The following is a 23,567-nucleotide window of genomic DNA, read 5'->3' on the forward strand; positions in this document are numbered from 1 at the left end:
CCAGGCGACCTGCACTGTCTCTTCACCTCCCCATAACCAAAGTAGACACAGCACTAGGATGGGTGGAAAGGCTTAAACCTCTGTCTAAACTAGTACCCTGATGAGGATTTAAATTATTAAATTGCCCTTCCACAATCAGTCCTTTAATAGGTGGGGAGTAGGGGCGATAACCCCCTCCTCAACTGATCTGCACAGATCTGAGGTGGGAGACTTGGGGGGGGGGGGTGGCCACATCCATGTGTGGCCAGTAACTACCAGTGGGTTGGCCAGGGCAAATGACGCGCTCAGGCCAAAAATGGTTGGCCCCACTGCTCTGGAGAGGTGAATGGAGTTAGTCCTTTCCCAATGGAAGAAGGGAAATAGGCGCCAGTCAGGACAACTCTTAAAGAGGAAACACGTGCATACCTGCATGCATACCATGCTCATCATCTAGGAGGAGTTGTATTTTCCTCTAGGTGAGCAAAGTAGCTTGAGTTGGCCCTGTTTATTCACAAACGTGTGTTGAACAGCCTTAATTAGCTGTTAGGATTTTTGTTGGTTTTTAAATGATCTTTTCCCCCCTACAGATCTGCTCTTATTTCAGTAAAAGGATCACAACTAAAATTAAGGATTTGCTGCAGCAAATGGAAGAAGGGCTGAAGACTGCAGATCCTCACGACTGCTCTGCATATACTGGCTGGACAGGTGAGGTACCCAAACTTCTAGACAAAGTTCATGGAATTACCTTTGAATTTATAAGATCCTCACAGATACAGCAGCTTACTTTGTGATCTAGTGCTGCGTTCTAGGTTCAGGCTTAGTTTCCATTGATATTCCATTGATAAGTATATTCATAACGTTTTAGTCTGCTTTTCCATGAATCCACATTCAGAATGTTTGACAGCATTCTAGGGCTGGCATATACTCCCACTTTCAACCCAGTTGCTCTCTGGAGGTAGAAAGTGAAGACCAGGTTGCTACAGGTTTCTTCCTGCTTACTTTCCCACTTAGAGCCATTAACAATTAGTTGGCCAGGAAATCTCTTCCTTGGTCACCTAAGAAAACTATTAATCCTGTTTTCCAAATTCTTAAAATAAAAAACCCACCACCACCAATTACTGCTGTTTTGAGCATAGCCTGGTCTGCTTCTGTGAAGTCTGGTCTGTTGCCACTTGTAGTTTTCAATTTACCCAACATCTTCTACCATTATTTGTATGCTTATAGGGGGTGGGTTGGTTGAAAGGGTTGACTGGTGGATTGACCCATTTGGATTAGATGAATGGTGGACTGAGCCTTTTAATTAGGCAGTGTGTATGTCACCATTTTGTCATCAAAAGAACAGAATGCTGTATTGGGCATAGAATTCAGTCTCCTAGTAATTCCTGATTTTGTATTTTTATTTTTTGAAAATGCAAGTTTGTAGTCCATATGGCAGCAACAATTTTATTTATTTATTTATTGAATTTTTTAGTCACTTTATCTTGCCCAGAGCAATAGCCATCATGAAATATGTAAAGTAGATGATGCAGATTTGCTTAATTTGCATAGTTATTCAGGTTGCAGAACACAGCTTTTTTTGGGGGGGTGTCAGTGAGTTTGTACTGTCTGTGTGCAAAATTTATTAATTTGCACTAAGTGTGCATAGATGTGGATACTTCTTCATTACAATTCTGTGCTTATGGCATATTGCATGCAATCAAGGTGGACTTCAACTGATACATGTATTATCCTACCGGTATTCTATAATAGATGTTTGCACTGTATGCTCCCCAGGTTCCTTCCAGCTTTGTTGCTAAGAATATTTAAATATGAAAGAGGATTATTGGCCCACATTCAGTTCTGGAAATGGAAGTTCTGTATTTTTCCTCTTCTTAATGGCTCTTGGAAGGATTCAGAATGTTCTGGGCAGATGGTTCTGTAGGAGGAGAAATGACAAAAAGGTGACATTTGTGATTGGTTTGTTTTAAAAACCTAAAAATGGGGGCATCTGTGAGGCACTAAAGGTTTTTTTTTTTTTAATGCCGCCTCTCACTTGCTGTTTCTTTAGAAGCCAAACAGAATTCTGACACTGGGATTGACAGAATTAATGGCTAATTCACACTAGGGCAATTAAAACAAATCAACCTTCCACTTAAAATAGCAAGGCAGATGGATGAGTAATAACAGTTGCATGGAGAATGGCTTGGGCTTTATACAGGAATGCTCAAATACGACAGAAAAATAAGTTTTAGAATGTTTTTGTGTTTGTTAAATATAAAACAGCTGTATATGTTTTATTTTTTCCACACATTTCTTTCCTGCCTTTCCTTGAAGAAGCTCATATTGACATATATGGTTATCCAATGTATAGTCACAACAATCTTATAAGATTGTATAAGATAAGAGGGAGACTAGCCTACTCTAGTGAGCTTCATAGCGGAATGAGGATTTGAACCCGTGCCTCTGGTCAAGATCCAACACTCAGGCTCATCTCATGCAACCCTCTAATTTAATCCTAAGGGGGGGGGGAATCATTTTTTCCCAACAGAGGTAATGTAATTCAGCAAGATGCAGTATTCACCTCTGCTGCATTTCTTCTATTATGCAAGATGCAAAACAATTACTATTGAAGTACGGTGGTACCTTGGTTCCCAAACTTAATCCGTCCCGGAAGTCCATTACAAAACAAAAGCCTTCCAGAACCAAGGTGCGCTTTCCCATAAAAAGTAATGCAAAATGGATTAATCTATTCCAGACTTTTAAAAACAACCCCATAAACAGTAATTTAACATTAATTTTACTATCTAACGAGACCATTGATCCATAAAATAAAATCAGTAAACAATGTACTGCAGTCACACACACAATCAATCAATCAGTAGCTGAACTGGGTTCCACACAGTTACAAAAACAAAACAAAAAAGAGCCACAAAAACGCAAAATAAATAGCAAAAATAGACAGACCTCAGCGTAACACTCAAAACAGAAGTGTGGCACTCAAAATGGAGCACGTTCGGCTTCCCAAAAATGTTCGTAAACCAGAATACTTTTGCAGTTTTTTGAGTAGCAAGGCGTTTGAGAACCAGGGTACCACTGAAATCTTCAAAGGGTGAAAAAGAGGGATGGATATTGAGATTTTTATATAAATCGTTCAAAGTTCACAATGTCATACAGTATATTTTGCCTATTAGGCTCTGTCTTACCAGGCTGGGGAGAAATGTGGGCAGGGGCAGGAATCCCTCACTGTCTGGCCCCCTGAACTTTTTCCAGGTTACATGCCTCACTGGCTCTCCTTCACATCCAAAGTGTCTGTCTTGCTTGAACTCTGATAATGCCTCTTGCTTGTCTAGATGGAGGATGGAGGTAGCCTACTGGATAATTGTAAAATTTACATTGTTGCTCTACCCACTTTTGCCTCTGGCTCCACCAGCTACTGGCAAATGGCTCTTGGAAGGTTGACCGGAAGGAAAAATGACCCTCTGACTCAAAAAGCAAATGATGTGTCTGAACTGAGGTAGAGGGGAGGCCAAGAGCTAAATCAGAGCCCTTCTTCCTTCTGCTCCACCTGCTATATTCCAGAATCTGGGGTTGATGGTGAGCCAACCATCTGGGGTATGTGTGCGAAATGCCAGGTCTGTCAAGAAAAAAATATTATCCATGATTTGATTGTAGATGAGGGAGGCAACTTTGGGTGTATAACTGAGACCTGAGCAGATGAGTGCAGTGGTCTGTGCTAACCCAGCTGTGTCTGCCCAGCACCAATGCAGGTCAGAGGAGCAGGTGGTTGGTTGGTTGCCATCCATCTCCCTTGCCAGGAGACCAGTCTGCACTGTCTGGGTTTGAAGGGTTGTCGGCCTTTGTAGTTGGGTTTGACAGAATTGTGATTTGATCAAGTGTATCAGTTGAACGCTCTGAACTATTTGATTCTCTAATATATTGTACTGATTGTTTTCATGTAATATTTTAACAGTTGCGACTCTTGCTTGATATCACTCTGATTAGGGGTGAAATACAAAATGTAGAGATAAATAAATGGTCAGACCTGGTTGGCACCCTCCATCCTGACACCCACCTCATTTAAGTTACTTATCTGAATTCAGTGGCACTTGCATCTCACTGCTCAGGATGATGCCACGTGTCTTTAATGGGAGTTATGCAGTATTATTTCATCCCATAATTAAGGTTTGTTTAGTGGCCAGCATAAGTCGCATCAGGTTAGTCTTCCCCTGGTGAGTCAAGACCACAAGTAGCAGGCTGTGCTCAAGGTGGGCTGTAGAAGCATCATTTTCTATTGGCTTTGATTTAAGAAGAGAAGGGTGGGAAGAGAAAAGAAGAGGCAAAAAAGGAGAGTGAGATCCATCTTGTACTTGGTGGCTAAAGGTGAGTCCTGGCTTCAAAAAGGTATAAAAAGTCCTGTCGTCATTTTTTTTAAAAGGACTATTGCAACTCTATGGGTCAGCAAAGGAGAGGAAATAAGGCCATTTAATTTTTCTTCTTTCTGGTGATTCCAGGGATAGCCCTTTTGTACCTTCAGCTGTACCGTGTGACGCAAGAACAAAGTCATCTGCAGCGATCCCTGGATTATGTGAAGAGGATCCTACGCAATCTGAATGGAAGGAGGATTACTTTCCTCTGTGGTGATGCTGGACCCTTGGCGGTGGGAGCAGTGGTCTACCACAAGCTGAAGAATGACACTGAATCCAAGGAATGTGTGACCAAGTGAGTACCTGAGATGGGCTGGGGACAAACGCTTAGGAACAGGCTAAGCATTCTTCAGTGGGTCAGTAACAGCATAGAAAATCCCCTCCTTGGGAGGCCAGACGAAGGAGCTGGAGAGGATTAAGTTGGTTTTTCTTATAGATATCTCAGCCTCCAGAGAAAGACTCCTAATGTGCTGCTGCCAGTTAGCCGCCCTAGCAATATAGTAATGTCAGAGAATTAAAATAGCAGCTATCAAACCGGCATAAAAGCATTCCAGGTGTTAAAAGTTTAAAAGCCAAAGGAAATAAAAGGTCTTTGCCTGGTGCTGAAAGGCCTTATGGGCCAGTTTCAGGGAATCCTCTCAAGACGAAGACAAAACCTGAGTTAAGGAAGTCCTCTCTCCTGTTGCTGCCCCTGGCTCACCTGAGAGGATGGAGGTACCTAGGTCTGAAACGGGCCTCAGAGCATGAGCAGGTTGGTGTGGGCTTTGGAGGCAAGCTCCATCATCACGATGAACTGCACTGTTGCTCAAGGCCTGTCAAGATACGTTACCAAGAACTAGCTAAATAAATTCTGTGTCAACGTAAGAGAGTTGCACCTTAGCCAAATAAGTATTTTAAAGCCCCAATTGCAGCTTCCATTGCATTTTTCATTGAAAATAATTTTAGGTTAAGCATTGATTAATTGATTAACTGCCTTTCTAGACTGTGACTACTCAAGTTTAGCAATAGTAGAACTCTCTGAAATCAGGAATTGGGGTGAAAATGAGGAATCAGCCAGTAGTGTTTATCCCTATCCCTGATACATCTACAGTTGCAATTGAAATTATTCAACCCCCATTGCAAATCAGGTTTATTATCAAAATTTACAGACTTTCAGCTGTTTGCAGTGAGCAAACCAAACAAAAGCAATTGAAATAGCTCGGTAAAACAAATGCTTCAAGTGGTTTCCCCAAATTCAGCTGTGAAATGCAACTTACACTGGTTTCTCCAGTCTCACTATTGTTCAACCCCTTCATGGCTAGCATCATTTTGTACTAAGAGCAGCCTTTTGCTGCTATGAATACCGGTAATTTCGATTGCAGCTGTATAGGAGGGAGGAGGGTCACTTTTGTTTGCAGAAGGCAAAGCACCTGCGAAGTAGCAAGTTGCCATGCTAGGACTCAGTCAGTTCCCTGCAGCTGGGAGAATTTACTACTGGGCAAGTAGGTGGAGGAGCTTTACATTCCCCCACCCCCCATCCTGTAGCAGGAGAAAGGATCCGTCCTGCTTATTTTGCTTTGGTTTCCTCTGATACTTCCATCCCTAGAAAGAATAACATTTGATCCAGAGGCTTCTGGGATACTTCTCCGCCTTTCTCCTCCCATTTTGGACAAGACTCTAGTCACCTTTGGCTATAGTCGTGGTTTCTGTTAGCATCTTTGCTGTGGCCCTACCTGATCGCTTTTCCCTGGCATCCCTTGCTGTGCTCTTGGGGGCTCTGCCCTGCCTACAGCCATTGCACTGCAGTTTATATTTAGAAGTTGCATCACTCTCTTCCTAATCCACGGTCTCTGAAAGATTAATCTCCGCCAGGGCTTTTTGATATGACTGTTTGCATTTTAAATGGAACTTTCTTTCCCTGCTGAGAATAAAAGGCAGGGCGCTGCTTTTTTCAGATTTTGTTTCAACCGGGCTGCTTTGTGGAGTGGGAAGCAGAGAATAAAAATGAGATTAAGGCTAAGATTCTCGTTTGCTTAATTGAAAATAAATGTCATTGGAAACAGTTGGGCTGAGTTCCTAGGAAGTGGCTGCCATCCAGAAAGCTGCGTGGGGGTAGATCTGCTGGTTATCTCTCTCCTTTTCTGAGTGGCTCCCTTCCCCCTTCTCGGCTGGTGTATCTTAAGCCACTTTTGAAATGGAAGTGATTTGGAGCAGTTTACTCTGTGCCTAAGGGATATGTGCTGCTAATTTGAAAGATAGATAGATAGATAGATAGATAGATGGCTTCATTTCTACATATTCCTAACTTGATTTACTCTTACCTTGATGACTGAAGGCTGAAATTTGCTTAACAGCATGGTGTGTGGGGGAGTTCATTAATTCCATTTGATGGCCTGGAAATAACCTGTTTCCAGTGCTCAGTGTTAGCTCAGGTAGACAATCTAGGTGTCACATGAGGCCTGAAAACTAGGTTATGGGTGCAATAACAGAATGCCTAGGCGCTGCTTTTTTTGTATGACAAGATTAGAAAGCTGAAAATGAATGAACTCCAGCTGAAACCTTATGTTCATTTTTCATATGGTCTCGTCCTCATCAGTATTCTTTTGTGGGCCCCTTCTTCAGTCTTCAGAGAGTGGCTGGAAGTGGGGAAGGCAGAAAAAGGTTCTCCTTTCTTTCCACACTGCAAACAAATCTGGATTCTCCCTGCATCCCGCCCCTTTCCTATATAACTTTCTAGCACAACAACTAACAGACATTACAGGCCTACACAAGTGATGGAAGAAACACCGACTTTGAGTGTACAGTTTGCACTCAAATGTCTTACTTCAGTGCCATCTTGTGGGGCAAGGTAAGACGTGCTTATCAGAGCTCTGCATATTCCCTTTCAATTACATGACGGGGGTTTGCTTTCCTGGCTCCCCTCACCCCTTTTGTTATTTTTAAAATTCCTCTTATCGCCCAGTCTCAAATCTTCCATTCTTGGGCAAAGTGGGTGGCTGCGGAACAACTCCAAGCACACCTGGAGGATGTGGACCATGTAGATCCCTTCCACTCGGGATTCAGGCCTCATCAGGGGACTGAAACTGCCTTGGTTGTGCTGGTCGATAATCTCTGGTGGGCTAGGAAAAAAGGCGAAAGCTGTTTCCTAGTTCTGCTGGGTCTCTCAGCGGCCTTTGATACCATTGACGATAACATCCTTCTGGACCATCTAGAGGAGCTGGGGGCACAGTGATACAGTGGTTCCGCTCCTTCCTTCTGGGCCATGTCCAGAAAGTGGTGTTCAGACCCTTGGGCTCTCAATTATGGGGTGTCACAGGGTTCTGTCCTCCTCCTCCTCCTCTCCCTTTCTATAATGTTTGTACTTACTGGTTTCCACCACGGCACCCCTCCCACTAACAGCCTTAAAAGCTAGTGCTAGGATGAAGGTAGAATTTCACAGATTGGCTGGTTAGAGGACAAGGCAGGCTGTAAGGATATGGTTGTGCTCTCTGACTGATGTGTGTGAAGCATTTGAGAAGGCAAAAAGTAGGAAAAATGCCACTTCCCTGGGGGGGGGGGGCTGTTCACAGGGTTGTCTCAGGATAAGCAGTAGGAATCACACACAAGTACGTTTAACCCACGTTAAATCAGCTTACCACTTCAGAGGTTTCTTGAGCTTCACAGCTGAGTTGAAAGTGATGCGGTCTTTATCTGCTACGGGGTATCGACTGCCGGGTGGGGGCGGGCCTCACTCTCCCCAGCCCTCGCCAGGAAGGGGCTTGCCTCCGGGGGTGGGGAGTGCTGAGTGGGGGCGGGGCTTACAGTCCTCACTGCCCTCGCCACTAATGGACAGGAGAGCATTGGGGATTGGAGGCACAGCTGTCAACTTTTCCCTTTTTTAAAGGGAAATTCCCTTATTCCGAATAGGATTCCTCGCAAGAAGAGGGAAAAGTTGACAGCTATGATTGGAGGAGAGCACTCATGTGCCGAGTGGGGACGGGGCCTAGGCGCAAGACATCATGCCCATACATCTCAAACTGGTCATAATTGGACCATGGCAAGTTGCAAAACGTGCCTAGTAGTCCTTGGGAGTTTCAAACGCTGCCACTGCTGTAAAGAAAGAATGAGAGGATAATATTCGGGAGCAGGTTGGAAGCATGTGTGATGTTGAGTGGCTAGAGGTTGATCTGCCTCATTGAATCTTACACAGTTGATTTTTTATTTCACCAGGAGGTATTACCTTTGCAGTCTTCAAGCCCAACCTGGTGCCCCCCGCTGCCCTGATGTCTTGCAACTCTTCTCACCCCAGGCTAGGCAGTGGGAAGGGATGGTGGGAATTACATTCCAATACATCTATTTTGCAGGCAGAAAATCCTACTTCCAGTCCCTCTCATCTCCAGATAGGACTGGACAAAAAAAAAACTTTCAAATATTGGAGAGACACTACTGAACTAGATGAACCAATGGCTTCTTGTGTTCTGACGAAATTATTTTGGCCTCTTTTTCAAATGATTTGACCTAGAAAAGCCTCAGCTTCAGTTAGCTTTGCAAGCCCACAGTGGTTTTTGCCAGCTCACCTGGCTACACCAACCTGCTGTGTTAGTTGCATGTGACACACTGACAGCCTGCAAAAAAGGAGAGCAGAGTCTTTTCTGTGTACAGAAAGCTTACTTGCCTGATCACCTGGAGGCAGTTCCTATTCACTGTGGCAACCTACCGGTATTTACAAGTTTTCCATACTTGGGTGTGATCTGATGAAAGACTAAGAACCCTCCAATTCTTTCTCATTCCAGACTTTTGCAGCTCCAGAGAATGGTTCTTGCCACAGATTCTGACCTTCCAGATGAGCTGCTTTATGGAAGAGCTGGTTACTTGTATGCCTTGCTTTATCTGAATACTGAAATTGGACCTGAGGCTGTGCCGCAGTCTGCTATCAAGGAGGTAAGGGACAAGCACTGTTTTCCAGGAATTGGCTTTGTACAGAGTTGGTGGTTTGGGAGGAGAAATCACTGGAGGTTCGTGGTGCCTTTTGTAATGGCTCCCACCTTTTGCCAGCACTTAGCTATCTCCGTACAGGTCCCATTTGTTGCTTCAATCTTGCAGAACTGTATCTTGCCTTCCCAAGCCACTCCCTGCCTTCTTTGGGGCTTTCCACATAATGCTCTTTTAAAAGCCTATATTTTCTTCTTAGTATAGTGTACAGGTAGTGCCTGATTTGCATGGGGGTTACATTCTGGACCCCCATGTGTATCAGCAGGGCCCACATAAGGCCACCCCATTCTGCCCCTTTTTGTGACATTTTTGGGTCACTTCTGGGTTTGGCATGATGTGCATGGTTGCAGTCACAAACATATCGGACACACCTAGAACAGGTGCTGCCCGTACTTATCTATGACTAGTGGTCCTATATCCATGCTTAATGGAAGCCACGGGCTGAGACATTTGCAAGAGTCTGTCCTGACATATCTGATTTTCAAGAGAAACATTGGGGGAGAGGATCTGCTCTTCAAATGCTGGAGAAGAAGGGAGTGCCTTGCCTTTTTGAAAGACCTAAATAAATGAGGGGCCCACAAAATGTTAGGGTATTGCAGAAGCCCTCTTGAAAGATAGCTGAGTGCTCCTGCATTTCAGTTGTACAGCAGAGAAGGCATGCTTGGTCTCTAATGAAGTAATAATATTTAAGCATTAGAAAAAACACACCTCTGACACTTTTGCAAGCAGCTGCCACTAATGCAATTGCTCCACATGCTGGGGTCCCTTTCACTAGCAATAAAGCATTGCTTTTTGAAATGTAGTAACAGAAATTGTACCTGGAGGAAGTCTTGAATACCCTTTGCAACCTATGCATTTATTGCAGGTTTGGGGGGCCTTTGGACTTCCTGATACTGCTGAACTACAACTCCAGTGGCCAGGGAGGATAGGAGTTGTAGTTTAGGAATATCTGGAGGACCAAAGGTTCTCCACACCTGATTTCTTTCATTTTTCTGGCTGGAACAAGAAGTTCAGAGTAGTGTCTGAGAAGGTTATTGCAAGACCAATTCCCACTGGTCACATAAAGAAATTTGTGAAATTTTTAGACTTGCATAACACCACTGTTACGGCTTTGGCTACAGAGCGTACCGTCCAGATGTGAGATGTTCTCTCAGAATAATGGAATGCCTGTTATTCTATCTGTCTGCATCAGGTGGTGGATTCCATCATTGAATCAGGTAAAAACTTTTCCAGAGAGGAACGAAAGACAGAACGGTGTCCATTATTGTATCAGTGGCACAGAAAACAATACGTTGGTGCAGCCCATGGCATGTCTGGGATCTACTATATGCTTATGCAGGTAATGTTCTTCCATGCATGTGAATAAGTCTTTTATGGCAGCTAACCCAAGTCAATTATTTTAATAACTGTGGTGATAGGAGCCAGCTTGGAAAAGGGGGTTGAGGGTTGGGTGTGTGGGGAGAGAAGGAGACTCTCCTGAGGGCAACTGTGAGGGAAGGGAACTTGTCTTAAGAAGAGGCTGCTGAATCAGGCCAATGGCCCATCTAGTCCTGGATCCTGTTCTCACAGTGGCCAACAGGCATCAACTTGCACTTATTCACATTGTTTATGTTGAATTGCATTTGCCATTTTATTACCCAATCACTCAGGTTGGAGAGCTTGTTTTGGAGCTCTTCACATCAATCTCTTCTTGTTTTAATGACTCTGAACAATTTAGCATCATGGGCAAACTTGGCCACCTCACTGCTCACCCCTGATTCTCAATTGTTTTTGAACAAGCAGAGGTCTCAGTGTTGATCTTTATTAAATAAAAAATAAAATAAGATGTTAAAGTTTTTTCATAATACAATAAGATAAAAGAAACTAAATAAAAACAAAAACAGGGAAAGAGAAAACACTAAGGGAAAACAAAAAATAGAAGAAAAGAAGAGAGAATAAGAGAAGAAAAACAAATAGAATTTCCTTTTTTTCTACTGTCAGTTACATAAAAGAAATTATTCAAAATGTTCACTCTAGAATATTTTCATGCAACTGATCTACTTTCTGTTACGCAATATTTCCCCAATCTTCCTGACTCAGATGAATCTATTTTCCTTTTTACACAAAAGTCCAAAAGGCGTTCTCTAAATAAATGTCAGGAATAGTTTTTCTCTTATCAACATATCAACTTTCTCTCTGATAACTTTAACAACCATTTCTTCATATTAAACAATAATTAGTCTTTTCATCTTTGTCCACACAAGAGTCTCACCACTGTGATCATATATTAAAATAATATTCAATATTTCTTTTCTTATTATATATTCATTAATTTTCACCCAGTTCCATATCTTCTGTTCCAATTTCCTGTTGTATCCTATCTTGATTTTTAAAAATGTATCCCTTCCATTTACACTCCTTCCATTCTTTTTCCAAGAAAAGCACCAGAGATCTGATAGCCTTGTCCTCTGAATTCACTCTGAGTTGTCCACAGAATCCTTTCTCTCTCACCTCTATCTCTGCTAACTCAGGATGTCTCTTCATCTGACCCATGGCTTTACAACTCCAACATTTGGCTGTTTTTTCTCCCTAATACCTGTGTGGACTTTTCCATTTCACCCTCCCGTTCTGGCAATCATTTATTCATATTGTTCTTCAAAGTCTCTGTGTTCTCTTTGATTCCACTTTCCATTTCATCCTTCTCTGGTCTGCTTTCATAGAATCATAGAGTTGGAAGCCCCCCCCCCCCGGGTCATCTACCCCAACCCCCACAAATGCTGGAATCTTTCATTTACCATTTCATGAATCTCCGCTCTAATGACTTTTATTAGTTCATCAAACATTAGCTGAAAGATGCTAACAGTCAATGGAATGTCCAACGTTGTATGTTCTTGATCTTATTAACAATTCAGTCTCCTTACAGCTACCATCTCCACCTTAAGATCTTCACGACTTTATATCTTATCAAAGCACATTCCTTTCCCACAGAGGAAGAATGAAATGGCAGAATTACTTTTGATTTCAAGGCAACACTTTCTTTGGGAAAAGAGAAATAAAAATAAAGAAAATAAAAATTCTTAGAACTCAGAACAACCTTGATTATTTAAAACTTTATTGGTTCAAACAAACAAAATCATTTCTCAAAGTCAGAAAGTAGCTTGTACACCAAATGTACATTTCCAATGGCACACAGAGAAACTTCTCTGAATCATAATTTATAACTGTCTCAGGTATAATTAGGGAAATGGAGGCTTTTGCAGACCCTATGCCCACCAGGGCTCTTATGTGGCTTTGGGGCAAGATGTTGATTCCTTGGCTCTTAAATCGCTCACCTCCATCCAGGTTCCCAGGAGCTGACAGTTTCTCAGTCTCCCATTGTAGAAAACAGCTTTTCCACCAGAGGTGAATCCGCTCTTCACTCTTGCCTCTGGAGTGAATTTGATAGCTAAGAATTATGTCTGGCTAACATCAGTCACCATGTAATTGTCGGCAACCTTCCAACAGAAGATGTTCAATCCACCATGTTCCTCCCCCGGAAGTCCAGAGGTCCCAGTGTTGATCATTGGGGTACTCCACCTCAGAGGTTACAAGGCCACTTCCTATGCCCCAAGGAAACACTGGCCAAAGATGCACACATGATTCATCCTGTGTGCTGTTTTCACCCTCCTGCAAAATGGCTGTTCTGTTCTCTTTCCCATTGTGAGATGTACAAGTTCCCTATCAGTGGGAATGCTCATGTAACTTTTGGTATGGGACATGCACAAGTGGACACTTCAGAAGAATTAGTGGCAGGGTAAAAAGAGGATGCCTAAGTGAATTGTGTTACTCTCTATTGGCACCTCCTTGTAACATGTGAGGCCAACTTCTAAATATATAACAGCCACAGTTGTCTCCCACCTTCACTGTGTCCAGTTAAGCAAGGGTAAAATTATTTTCCAGATTCATAAAATGAATGCACATCAGCATGGATTTGTAGTAGTATGAAAAAATGTACTGCTTTTTATTTTGAAGGGAAAAAAATACTGTGTGTTTGTTGTATATTTTAGCCAGTGTGCAATGTGGATCAAGAGACTTTGAGAGAACTGGTGAAACCAAGCATTGACTATGTGCGCCATAAAAAATTTCGATCTGGGAATTATCCATCGTCTTTAAGTAATGAAACTGACAGGCTGGTGCATTGGTGCCATGGTTCCCCAGGAGTCATCCATATGCTCATGCAAGCATATAAGGTATGTCCTTGTTTTGCTCAATCATGCGGCATGGAAGAATGCATACAGTGGTACCTTGGTTCTCAAACTTAATCCGTTGCGGAAGTCCATTCCAAAACCAAATTGTTCCAAAACGAAGGTGCGCTTTCCCATAGAAAGTAATCCAAAACGGATTAATCCGTTCCAGACCTTTAAAAACAACCCCTAAAACAGCAATTTAACATGAATTTTACTCTCTAATGAGACCATTGATGCAAAAAATGAAAGCAATAATCAATTTACTGTACTATAAAATAAATAAGACAGTATTGTAGATGATAAAAAATAATTTTTTTCCCTTACATGCACTGATGATAGTCATTGTTTGGGTGGGGGGCTTTTATCCATTTCCGCAATCACACAGTTATTCAGTAGCTGAACTGGGTTCCACACAGTCACAAAAACAAATTAATCGAAAAAGCCTCAAAAACACAAAATAAATAGCAAACACAAAAGCGGCAAACTTAGTCTGCCTTCCGAAATGTTCAAAAACCAAGGCGCAGCTTCTGATTGGTGCAGGTGCCCCAGAAACAATAGCTGACAGCTGCACCAGACGTTTGGCTTCCGAAAACCGGAACACTTACTTCCGGGTTTTCGGCGTTTGTGAACCAAGGTACTACGGTACTTCAAAACTGAAAGTTGGGTTCCCAGGTTTCCAGTGGGAACCCATAGTATGGGTTGCATGTTGTCTACACTGCTTCTTAAGACAGAATGTCTGTACTGCATGCATTAAGAAAATGGTTAATTCTGTAAGTCCAACGGGATTTCTGAGGAGAAAAAATAGCAACACAAGGTACCTTCCTGATGCCATATGGCAAACTGCTTTTGAAGATGTGGAAGTTTCAAAATTACCGTATTTCCCCGTCTATAAGACGCCCCCATGTATAAGGACACCCCCCCCCCATTTTTGGGGACTCAATTTTAAGAAAATGAGGGGAGGTGGCCCAAAGTTGTTGAGCTTCTCCCCCCATGCAACTGTGGGCAGGAAACACTCCCTATATCGTTTCCCGCGCACAGCGGCATCAGGCGAAGTTGCGCTCCCAGCAACCGGCGTGCGGGTGGGTGAGCTGCTCCCCCCCCCCATGTCACTATCCGTGTATTGGACGACCCCAGTTTTTTGACACGATTTTTGAGTCAAGAAACCTCGTCTAATACATGGAAAAATACGGTAGTATGTGACGTGTCAGCTGTTCAAATTAAAAAGTACCGGTATGTGTTGCTTGACCCTAAACAGCTCTTAGGATCCTTGCTGCTAGTTGTCTGCTAATGCCTTGTGCAGACAATTAAAGTGAAACGCACGGATTCCTGCTCTGGGTAGCATGAAGTCTAAATTTAGACTGTTTGGGTAGAAAGGAAGATCACAGTGTCACAACCTATTGAGTCAAGAAATGCTTGGATCAAATCTCATGCCTCCCAACACCACCCAGGGCATCTGACTCAGAGGGTTGCAGCTGCCAGCTTCTGTAAACTCCAGCACATTCAAGCTCCCCTACCCAGCGAAACACACACCTGCCACCCACCCACCCAGCAAGGGAATGGGTATTCCCTCGAGGCAGAGCCAGAAGAAGATTTGGCATTTCTCTGCCATGGGGCATGGGGGATCCAGTCCCCCATGCCAGCACTGCCTGTCAGCCAGCACCCCTTTCTCACTGTGGGCAAAGCGGATCTGCAGTACGAGGGTTCTCACTGCTTCAGAAACCTGGGCCTCCCGTGTTTGCAGACCACACCAGGGGTCCCCTGCTTCATTGCGCTGGTGGTGGCGGGCAGCCCCTGCCCTTCATCCGTGGCACCCAGGCAAAAGGAGCCCTTGGCTGGCCACACAGCACAGAGCATCAGGGACATGGTACCCAGGTCATGCCACCAACGGATCCGGAGCCTTCTGCTTGCCCAGGCGCCCAGAAACAACATGGCAGGCACCAGCCCTTTTATTAAAAACAGTCAGTTCCCAACAGCCTGCTGGGATGAAAAGGTCTTTATTTGCTGGCCGAAGGACAAGGAAGGAGCCAATCCAGCTTCTCTAGGGGAGGGAGGTTCAAAGTTTGGGAGCAGCCACCAAGAAGGCCGCCATTAAAAATAGTGAGTAGTTTTAGTTCATTGCTGTGGCTAAACATGTGTCCACATTTCTGCAGGTTTTCAAAGAGGATAAATATTTGAAGGACGCAATAGAATGTAGTGATGTCATTTGGCAGAGAGGATTGTTGAGGAAAGGCTATGGCATCTGCCACGGGACAGCTGGCAATGGCTACTCCTTCTTATCCCTCTATCATCTCACTCAGGATAAAAAGTACCTCTATCGAGCTTGCAAGGTACTCTTTAATTTTATTTTCAGATGCACATGCTGGGTGATACTCAATGCTAGTTATAACCCATTGATTTCACTGGACTTGCTCAGAGTATGACTTAGATCAGGAGTATCCAACAGGGTGCCCTCCAGATGGTCAGAGATTGTGAGCCTTGCAGTCCAGGAAACATTTAGAGAGCACCATGTTGGCTTCTCTTGATATACAGTGTGATCTTAGCCATGTGTATGCAGAAGCAAGTCCACTCACCGAGTTCAGCAGGACTTACTCCCAGGTAAGTGGAGTTAGGATTGTAGCCTTAATTGGATATTACTCATAACTCTGTTCTTCTTTCTGTGTCCTTGATTATTTATTGCTGAAAGAAGGTGTTGTTTTTCCCGTCCTGATAATTAATAAATAGTGCAAAAGAAGAGGAACTTTCAAATTATTCTCAGTCCTTTCTTTTTCTTTTTCTTAAGACAAAAGGTGCTGGTACTCAACATGAGGTTGTTGTAGCAAGTGTCACACTTTTTAACATTTTTTTTAAAGGTGCTGGTACTGCATGCCCTTGAGTACCCCCAGAAAAAGCACTAATTCTTAACAACAACAGCATAATTTAGTTTAGGGTCTCAAAATTATACTTGATACGGTAACTTTAAAGAATAAACTGGGTCCCCGGCAGAATTATCGGCAATCTAACAGAAAAAAGCAGAGAGAACAAGAGAAGGGGAGGGACTCGGGAACAAAGTGTCCACGTAACTCACATAAAGCAAGTGGGGCCTGAAACGAAATGTTTCAAGGTGGGGCATCCCGTTTAGGGTTCCAGCCGTGCTTTTTCCCAATTACTTTGGCATTTTATGCCCACTGAACGAGTTTGGTTCTCAGTGACCTATGATTGTTGATGGGGGTTCTATTTTATTTTTATTTTTTTCAAGTATTTTTTATTGAAGATTTTCTTGATTTACAAAGGTGTGTGCAATGTCTCTCTCGTATTTTTCCCATGTAACATTTTTACAAATCAATTTCGTTTGTTGAGACATTAGGAAGAAAAGGGGGGAAGAGGTGGGCGGGATGGAGGAGATGAGTGGGGTGACGATATTATATTTTACTTAATATATGTAGGGTTTGGTGTCAGCGTTGTTTGTGCAGGTTCTCTGTTGTTCACTTGTGTTCCTTTGGTGGTGAGACAGGTCAGGGTTGGCGTAGGGTGTGATTGTTCATTTGTGGTTGGCTGTGGTGGTCTTTGGTTTCCTGAATGAGTGGGGTGGGTGAGTGTTTTTGATCAGGTTAGCCATACTGATTTGTATGCTGTCGGTAGATTTTTGTCATTGTCTTGTTGGGCTGTGTGTGTGATGAAGGGGAACCATACCGGGGTGAAGGCGTCTTCATCTATTTGTCCCTGTGCCAGTTTCAGCTTACTGGTCAGTTTTTCTAGTAGGGTTGTTTCCCATACTATTTGGTACCGTTGGTCCATGCTTACTCCTGACAGGTCTCTCCAGTGTCTGGCTATGATGTTTCTGGCTGCTGAGAGTAGGTGGGTTATGAGTTCTTTGTGGTGTAAGTGGGCATTGTTGTCTTGGAAAATGTTTAGTAAGACCAATTCTGGGGTGATTTCTGGAGTTTTTATTTTCTAAAGACGTTCTGTATTTCTGAAAATTCTGACACACACACTGCTGATACCTCCTTTTTGTGCATGAATGCTGCCATTCTGTCTACATAAGTATGCAGGCTTGAGTTTGCTGTTATGGGAGAGTTATGAGATGGGGTAGTGAAGCTGACTTCCAAGGTTGAGGCAGCCTCTGCCCAAATTAGCTGGTATTCATGGAAAGAGCCTGTCCCTGGACCAAGACCTAGTGGCTGTTAAGTGGAGGAGCCATCAGTGAGGTGAGTTTTGTTGGAGCAGTGACAGCACTTCTGTAGAAAACTGTGAAAATGTTGTTGCTACCAGTGTGACATAGCCTCTTGAACAAAGATGGTGAATACATTAGCTGCTAAGGGGTATGTTTACCATCTTTATTCAAAGCACCATGATGCATCTGCAGCAGCACAACCAGACACCTTCACCTGCCCCAGCTGCAACAAAACATGTTTCTTCCGTATCGGTTTGACTGCCCCCCCCCCAAGTCGCACTCCTCCATTATCTCCCCAGACAAGAAGGAACAAGAAGCTGCTTCAACATTAAACACAGACATTTATTTACAAGACAAGAGCTACTTCTTTTCAAGGTGCTATCAGTCTTTGTTGAACTGGTTCTGAACAGGTATCTCTCCCTCTCTTGAGAGTTTCACGTAGGAAAGGGCTGCTGGTGGGCTTTATTCTGAGCTCTGGGCTACTGAGGGCATTATGCTCCCTTCTGAGGTAAGCACATGACTTACATTGCAACTTACTAGATGATATCTCTTCCTTTCACTGTGTCCAACGAGAGAGAGAGAGAGGTCAGTTCTTTGTAAACCTTAATCACAGCAGAGTGGATTTTGGATAATCTGCACTTGCAATTTCCTGAAATCTCATCAGAAACTTTATTAGGGCTGAAGTTAGACTTCTTAATCAGCTGACTTTGAGCTGACTTCTTCTTGCACGCCACAGTATTTCATATCTGTTTGATATACATCTTTATTTATTTTGGTTTTCAATATTTTAGTTATTATTTCTTCATCCCTATTTGCTGCATTTCCCCCAGTTTGCAGAGTGGTGTCTGGATTATGGTGCACATGGCTGTCGTATTCCTGACCGACCCTATTCACTGTTTGAAGGCAAGACATTTTTTATTGTTGAATTCTGTATTCAGTAACATATATTTTATAAAATTGTTATATGATTGAATTCAAAACTACATGGTTTAGTTGGACTGTAAATTCACTTAAGCTGATATTGGCCTGGTTCACATGTTATGCCAAGCCAATCCGTGTCTGAGCGCATGAGCCTGTGGACTCCAGGAAAGGAAATGGTTCTGCCGCTGTGTTATGTCAGGGTGTGGCTTAGTGTGCCATCTGAACCTGGGCTTGTGATTTAGCTCTCTCAGACAAGCAATAAACAGTAATCCATAGGACAAACCCTGATTAGACCTTTTGGTTAGTCTGCAAGGAGCACATACATGAGCTGAACCACAAAGTTCAGACAACATGCTACGCCCAGCTGTGGCTTAGCTCAGTGTAGCAGCAGAACAACGGGGAAGAGCAAAGTGTCTGAAATCTCTTCTTCTGGAGTCCACATGCTCACATGTCCATGTGTGAACCAGGTCCAGGTCTGCAGTCTCAACATGCTTACATGGGAGTAAAGCCCAGTGAACACTGTGGGACTTACTCATGAGTAGATATGTATAGGGGTGCACAACAAGCCTGCTTAATGCAATGTGCATGGTTCCTGCTTAATATTCACGGCCAGACTTGAAATGCATGTGCAGCCATGCTTTTCCTGCATCCCAAAATAATATTTTGTTGTCCTGAAAGTGGTAGCAAACTTTCTTCATCGACTTCAAGTTCCTAGTTGTCACATTTTGAAGTCCTCCTGCTTTTTGCCTCATCTGCAGGGCAATTCCAGCTCCTTTTCCTCACGGTGGTCAGCCTGGATAGCTCAGTTGTGCAGATAATGCCAAGGTTGCATGTTCAATCTCCGTATGGGATAGCTGCATAGTCCTGCATTGCAGGAAGTTGGACTAGATGATCCTCAGGGTCCCTTCCAACTCTACGATTCTTTGATTCTGTGAGTTGATCTTTGGGTATCATGGCAGTTATCTATTTGGAGTCTGAGCAAGTGGTGGCCGTCCTTGACTCTATTCATTGACAAGAACAGAGTCTCATTTGAGAGCCTTGTTCATGGCATTGTGCCAAAGGTGCTAAGCCATCTGCACATGGCAGTATGCAAATGGTGCCACCCAACCATTAAGTTTAATTGAGCAAGAAAGATCAGGGGACCAGCCTCCTGCTAGGAAGGAATTGGGGTCATTTTTAAGCAGTGCATTCTCATGGGTGGAAGGCTATAGAGAGAGGTGGCGATATATTCATTGACATGGATTTAAGTGTGTCACAGCAAATCCTATTCCACTGATTTCAGTAGGGTAGCAGCCCAGTCCTAGCTCATGTTTACTGGGAAATAACTGATTTCAATTGGATGAATAGCTGAATCCTGTGTGTGTCTACTCAGAAATAAGTTCCACTGAGTTTAGTGGGACTTTCTCCCACGTGTAAGCATGTCTGCTCAAAAGTCCTGTTGAATTCAATGGTGCTTCTTCACAGGTAAGCAGACAGATAATTTAGCAAAGAACTGCAGCTTTAGTTATACTGTAACTGACCTTTGCTGCATTTTGTCCTTTTGAGTTCTACAACGCTGTTCTCTTTTCCTGTTGAAATACGTTGCCAGAGCAACTGAATTACTGTTGCTGGAAGATCTGATTTGTTCTATGCTGTAATCTGTTTTAGGGTCGAGTTTGGTGGGTGGGATTATAGATCTCAGCAATGTATAGTCTCTGGGTGTTTAACTTTCTCATGGAAACTAAAAAATAGACCATTGATGCTCAGAACTGAAGGTTGTTTTCAGAAATGACTCATTTGCCATCTGTTGTTAACGCATGGAACTGCAGAATTTTTCAAGAGTATCCACAGTTGTGCTGACATTATCACTACATTTCACACATAAGAAACCTGCATTTTCATCCACGGAAATGTCCTTCATGTTACAAAATTATAATACAGAGTGTTGCATTTCATTAAGATGGCCAACTTTTCTTACCCAACAGTCATTTGTGAAAAATGGGGACTTGAGGGGTATCTTCAATACCCTGTTTTTCATACTTGGCTAAATTAGGATAATTTGGTTTTACCCTAATGCTACAGGAACACACCAAAGCCAAACGTGCTTTACAAATGCAAATACAGCTTTTCTCTCCAGGATATAAGATGTATTATCTGAATCAATCCTGGTGAAACAGCTTGGCTGTGTGTGGTCCTCTGGCTTTCTCCTGCAGCTCTCTGAATGTCCCCCTTGCCACCACTAAAAGCCAGTCTCCTGCCCAATTCCTGGAGCTCACGTCCCCTGTGGCCAGACTTCTGAGAGTAGATGCCAGTAGTGCATCTTGTAGCAGATACCCTGGCAGCTGTGCTCAGAGGCCAACCATAAAATGTGCCAGGTGCAATCCCTTTGGAGGCACTGAAAGTAATAAACAGGCAAATCCTGCCTTCCGTTATGGACTGTTTTATGTGTATTTAATATGGGGATCCCTTGCAGCTCTCTCAGGATAAGATCATGACCAAAGGATCCAGGCTTTCCGTTTTTGTGCTTTTTTGAACTTGGGATTTGTCTGCTTCAGGTATGGCAGGAGCTATCCACTTCCTCTCTGACATAATCGACCCCCAGAACTCCCGCTTCCCAGCATTTGAACTCGGCCCTCAAAGGAAAGAAAGCAAAGAGGAGCAGAACAGCTAAATGGAAACTGGAGATAATGCCCAAAGCAACATGACTGCTTAGTGCCTCAAGTGAAGTCTGGAGGAAAAACTCTTTCTCGCCTGTTCTCCAAAGAACCACACTTGTCGTTGCTGCATGAGCGAGAGAATTCCACGTTTCATTCTAAGAGATGCCTTGAGCTGTGGCAGTGAGCAGGCTTAAGTTCATTGGGACTCTTGCTTTTTCAGTTTTCACAGTTGTCCTTTCAGGTCTTTCTGAGTGTGTTTGCATGTTCCTTGGTGTTGTCCGTAACTGTAAAGTTTTTTCCCGTTCATTGTGAAGCTGAAAACTGGTCAGTGACATCTAGTCCTGCTTGTTTTTCTGTGCATGGCTGTAATGACAGCACACACGTCTCTTTCCACTGCTGAAACAGGACCTCACATTTGGAACACTCTCTCTGCCTATTAGCCACCATGAATGAGGGAGGCAAGCCCAGCCAAATGCACAGCTTGGTTAACCCTTTTCTGGACTCACAACTTCAAAGTCATTGAACATTCCTTCCACCCCACCCAAAGACATCAAGAGCATGGTTCAGTCAGAGTTAAGAACCTTTTAAAAAAATAAATCACTACCCCCCATTGATTTTCTCGAAGAGGTTAACCATTTGATTAAAATTCTGCCGTTGAAATCTGTTACTTGACGTCTGGCCAAATTATGCCCCAAATCTATCTCCCCCTGCCCACCATGGGGACTTTTTAAGGCTTTCAATCTACCTAAAGTGAATCACGAATGTTGCACTGGTTTCCATGGGGAAAAAATTAAACAAGTACTACACTCTGCTGTCGAGATGTGTGGGACTGGATTGTGCCCCCAAGAGGGAAGCGCACTTCAAATTAAAGAGGTGAGCATTACATCTTCTGTGCCTCCCACCCACCCTGGAAATAAGTCTACAATGCACATTTTCAAAAGTACTTCCATGAGATTAATTTTCAGATTTGAAAACTCTCTTAAGTGCTATCTGAAATACAAGATCCTTTCAATGTAGGGAGGGGGCCATAGACATGCCCTAAGTAGCCTACATAATTCCACCAATTTTGTAGAGGAACATCATCCCTTCAGTTCTCATGTAAAACGGAAAGTTTTCTGACAAAACTAGGCAGAGCCACACAAAAGTAGTAGTGGGTTCAGCCCTGCAGTTTAGGGAAGGAGTCTGGGAAATGAAATGGCTTACTACTGCTGTTGAAGTTTCTGAGAAGGGGCCAAGGTATCCAGTTCTAATTAACAGTAAGACTGTCAATCTCCTTGCTGGGTGACATACCGGTAGATGGTCCCATTTTTGTTGCTTCACCCTCTGAAAGGTTGCTTCATTGTTCCTCTGTCTGAAGAGCTACATAGTGAGTGTGTCACTCAGGTCCTTAGTCATAACTTTGTTTTGTTTACATTTTGCTCTTCCACATCTTCTAACAGAAATTTTGACAATTTGCATTGCTGGGTGTACTTTTTATATGGGAGAAATTTGGTTTCTTGAATAGCTTCCAGTCACGGTTGCTGAGAAGTGAACCCCACCTCCTAGATGGGATGTTTAAAGGTTGTTGTATCAAATTGTTCTGAGTTTTGTTGCACTGCTTTATTCTAACGGAAAAAGGAGAGCCTCTCAACGTAAACGCGAGTGTTTTGGAAGAAGGGGTGGTGGATTAGGGGGAAAGTCAGTTATCACAATGTTTTGCTGTTAAAGTTGTTTTCCAAAAAAAAATAAATTTAGCAAATTACAGATGTGTTCTGAACAATTTTTTCTTACCTACCTGCCCGTGTGCTCTGACAACAGACAGCATTAGTTGAAACTACATGTTACATATGCCATGAGTCTACTACTAGTGCCACCAAAACTGGCAACACTGCAAGCTCCCCTCCATCCACTGGGATTTCTTACAGTGTTATGTGGCATCATCACACTGAGTTTATCACCACTCTCATGGCTGGCAAAGACATGGAAACTTCCAACATGATGATATTGTAGTGCAATGTATGAGATTTAAGTATTATGGTTGACTGTGGGAGAGCCCAGCACTAACATTTGAGACAGCAGCCTTGTTTCATTCATATGTACTTTTGTTGTTCAGTCGTGTCCAACTCTTCGTAACCCCATGGACCAGAGCATGGGGTCATGAAGAGTCGGGCACGACTGAACGACTGAACAACAAAAGTACATATGAATGAAACAAGGCTGTGTAACTTGATCCACTCCATGTTTTAAGTCCCGCTGAGTTGGGTGAGACTTGCTTCCAAGGAACCCTGCACAGAAAAAATAATCCTTCTCTAAGGTGCTACTGGAAGGAATTTTTAATTTTTAA

The 23,567-nt window shown here is 43.2% G+C and overlaps 1 protein-coding gene and 1 long non-coding RNA gene across 3 annotated transcripts in view; one reads left to right on the top strand and one right to left on the bottom strand.

Annotated features, from left to right (window-relative positions):
• LANCL2 (LanC like 2) overlaps window positions 1-21,557 on the top strand; it is a 28,385-nt gene extending 6,828 nt beyond the window's left edge. The window contains exons 2-9 of one of the 2 annotated variants that reach the window (XM_033165122.1): window positions 567-684; window positions 4,470-4,677; window positions 9,134-9,281; window positions 10,525-10,671; window positions 13,358-13,540; window positions 15,688-15,864; window positions 18,518-18,590; window positions 21,143-21,557. In XM_033165122.1, the coding sequence (XP_033021013.1) occupies window positions 567-684; window positions 4,470-4,677; window positions 9,134-9,281; window positions 10,525-10,671; window positions 13,358-13,540; window positions 15,688-15,864; window positions 18,518-18,590; window positions 21,143-21,258 (1,170 nt within the window). In that variant the 3' untranslated portion in view covers window positions 21,259-21,557. The remainder of the gene's footprint in view (window positions 1-566; window positions 685-4,469; window positions 4,678-9,133; window positions 9,282-10,524; window positions 10,672-13,357; window positions 13,541-15,687; window positions 15,865-18,517; window positions 18,591-21,142) is intronic. The other variant, XM_033165123.1, reaches the window with a different exon arrangement.
• Window positions 1,848-8,063, bottom strand: LOC117055543. Its single transcript, XR_004427647.1, has 2 exons — window positions 7,997-8,063; window positions 1,848-1,894 (listed from the first exon to the last, which is right to left on the bottom strand). It is a non-coding gene; the product is annotated as an uncharacterized LOC117055543 (long non-coding RNA).
• Window positions 21,558-23,567: the final 2,010 nt, after the last annotated feature.

The sequence above is a fragment of the Lacerta agilis genome, chromosome 12 (genome assembly GCF_009819535.1).
Source record: "Lacerta agilis isolate rLacAgi1 chromosome 12, rLacAgi1.pri, whole genome shotgun sequence".
Lineage (NCBI taxonomy): Eukaryota > Metazoa > Chordata > Lepidosauria > Squamata > Lacertidae > Lacerta > Lacerta agilis.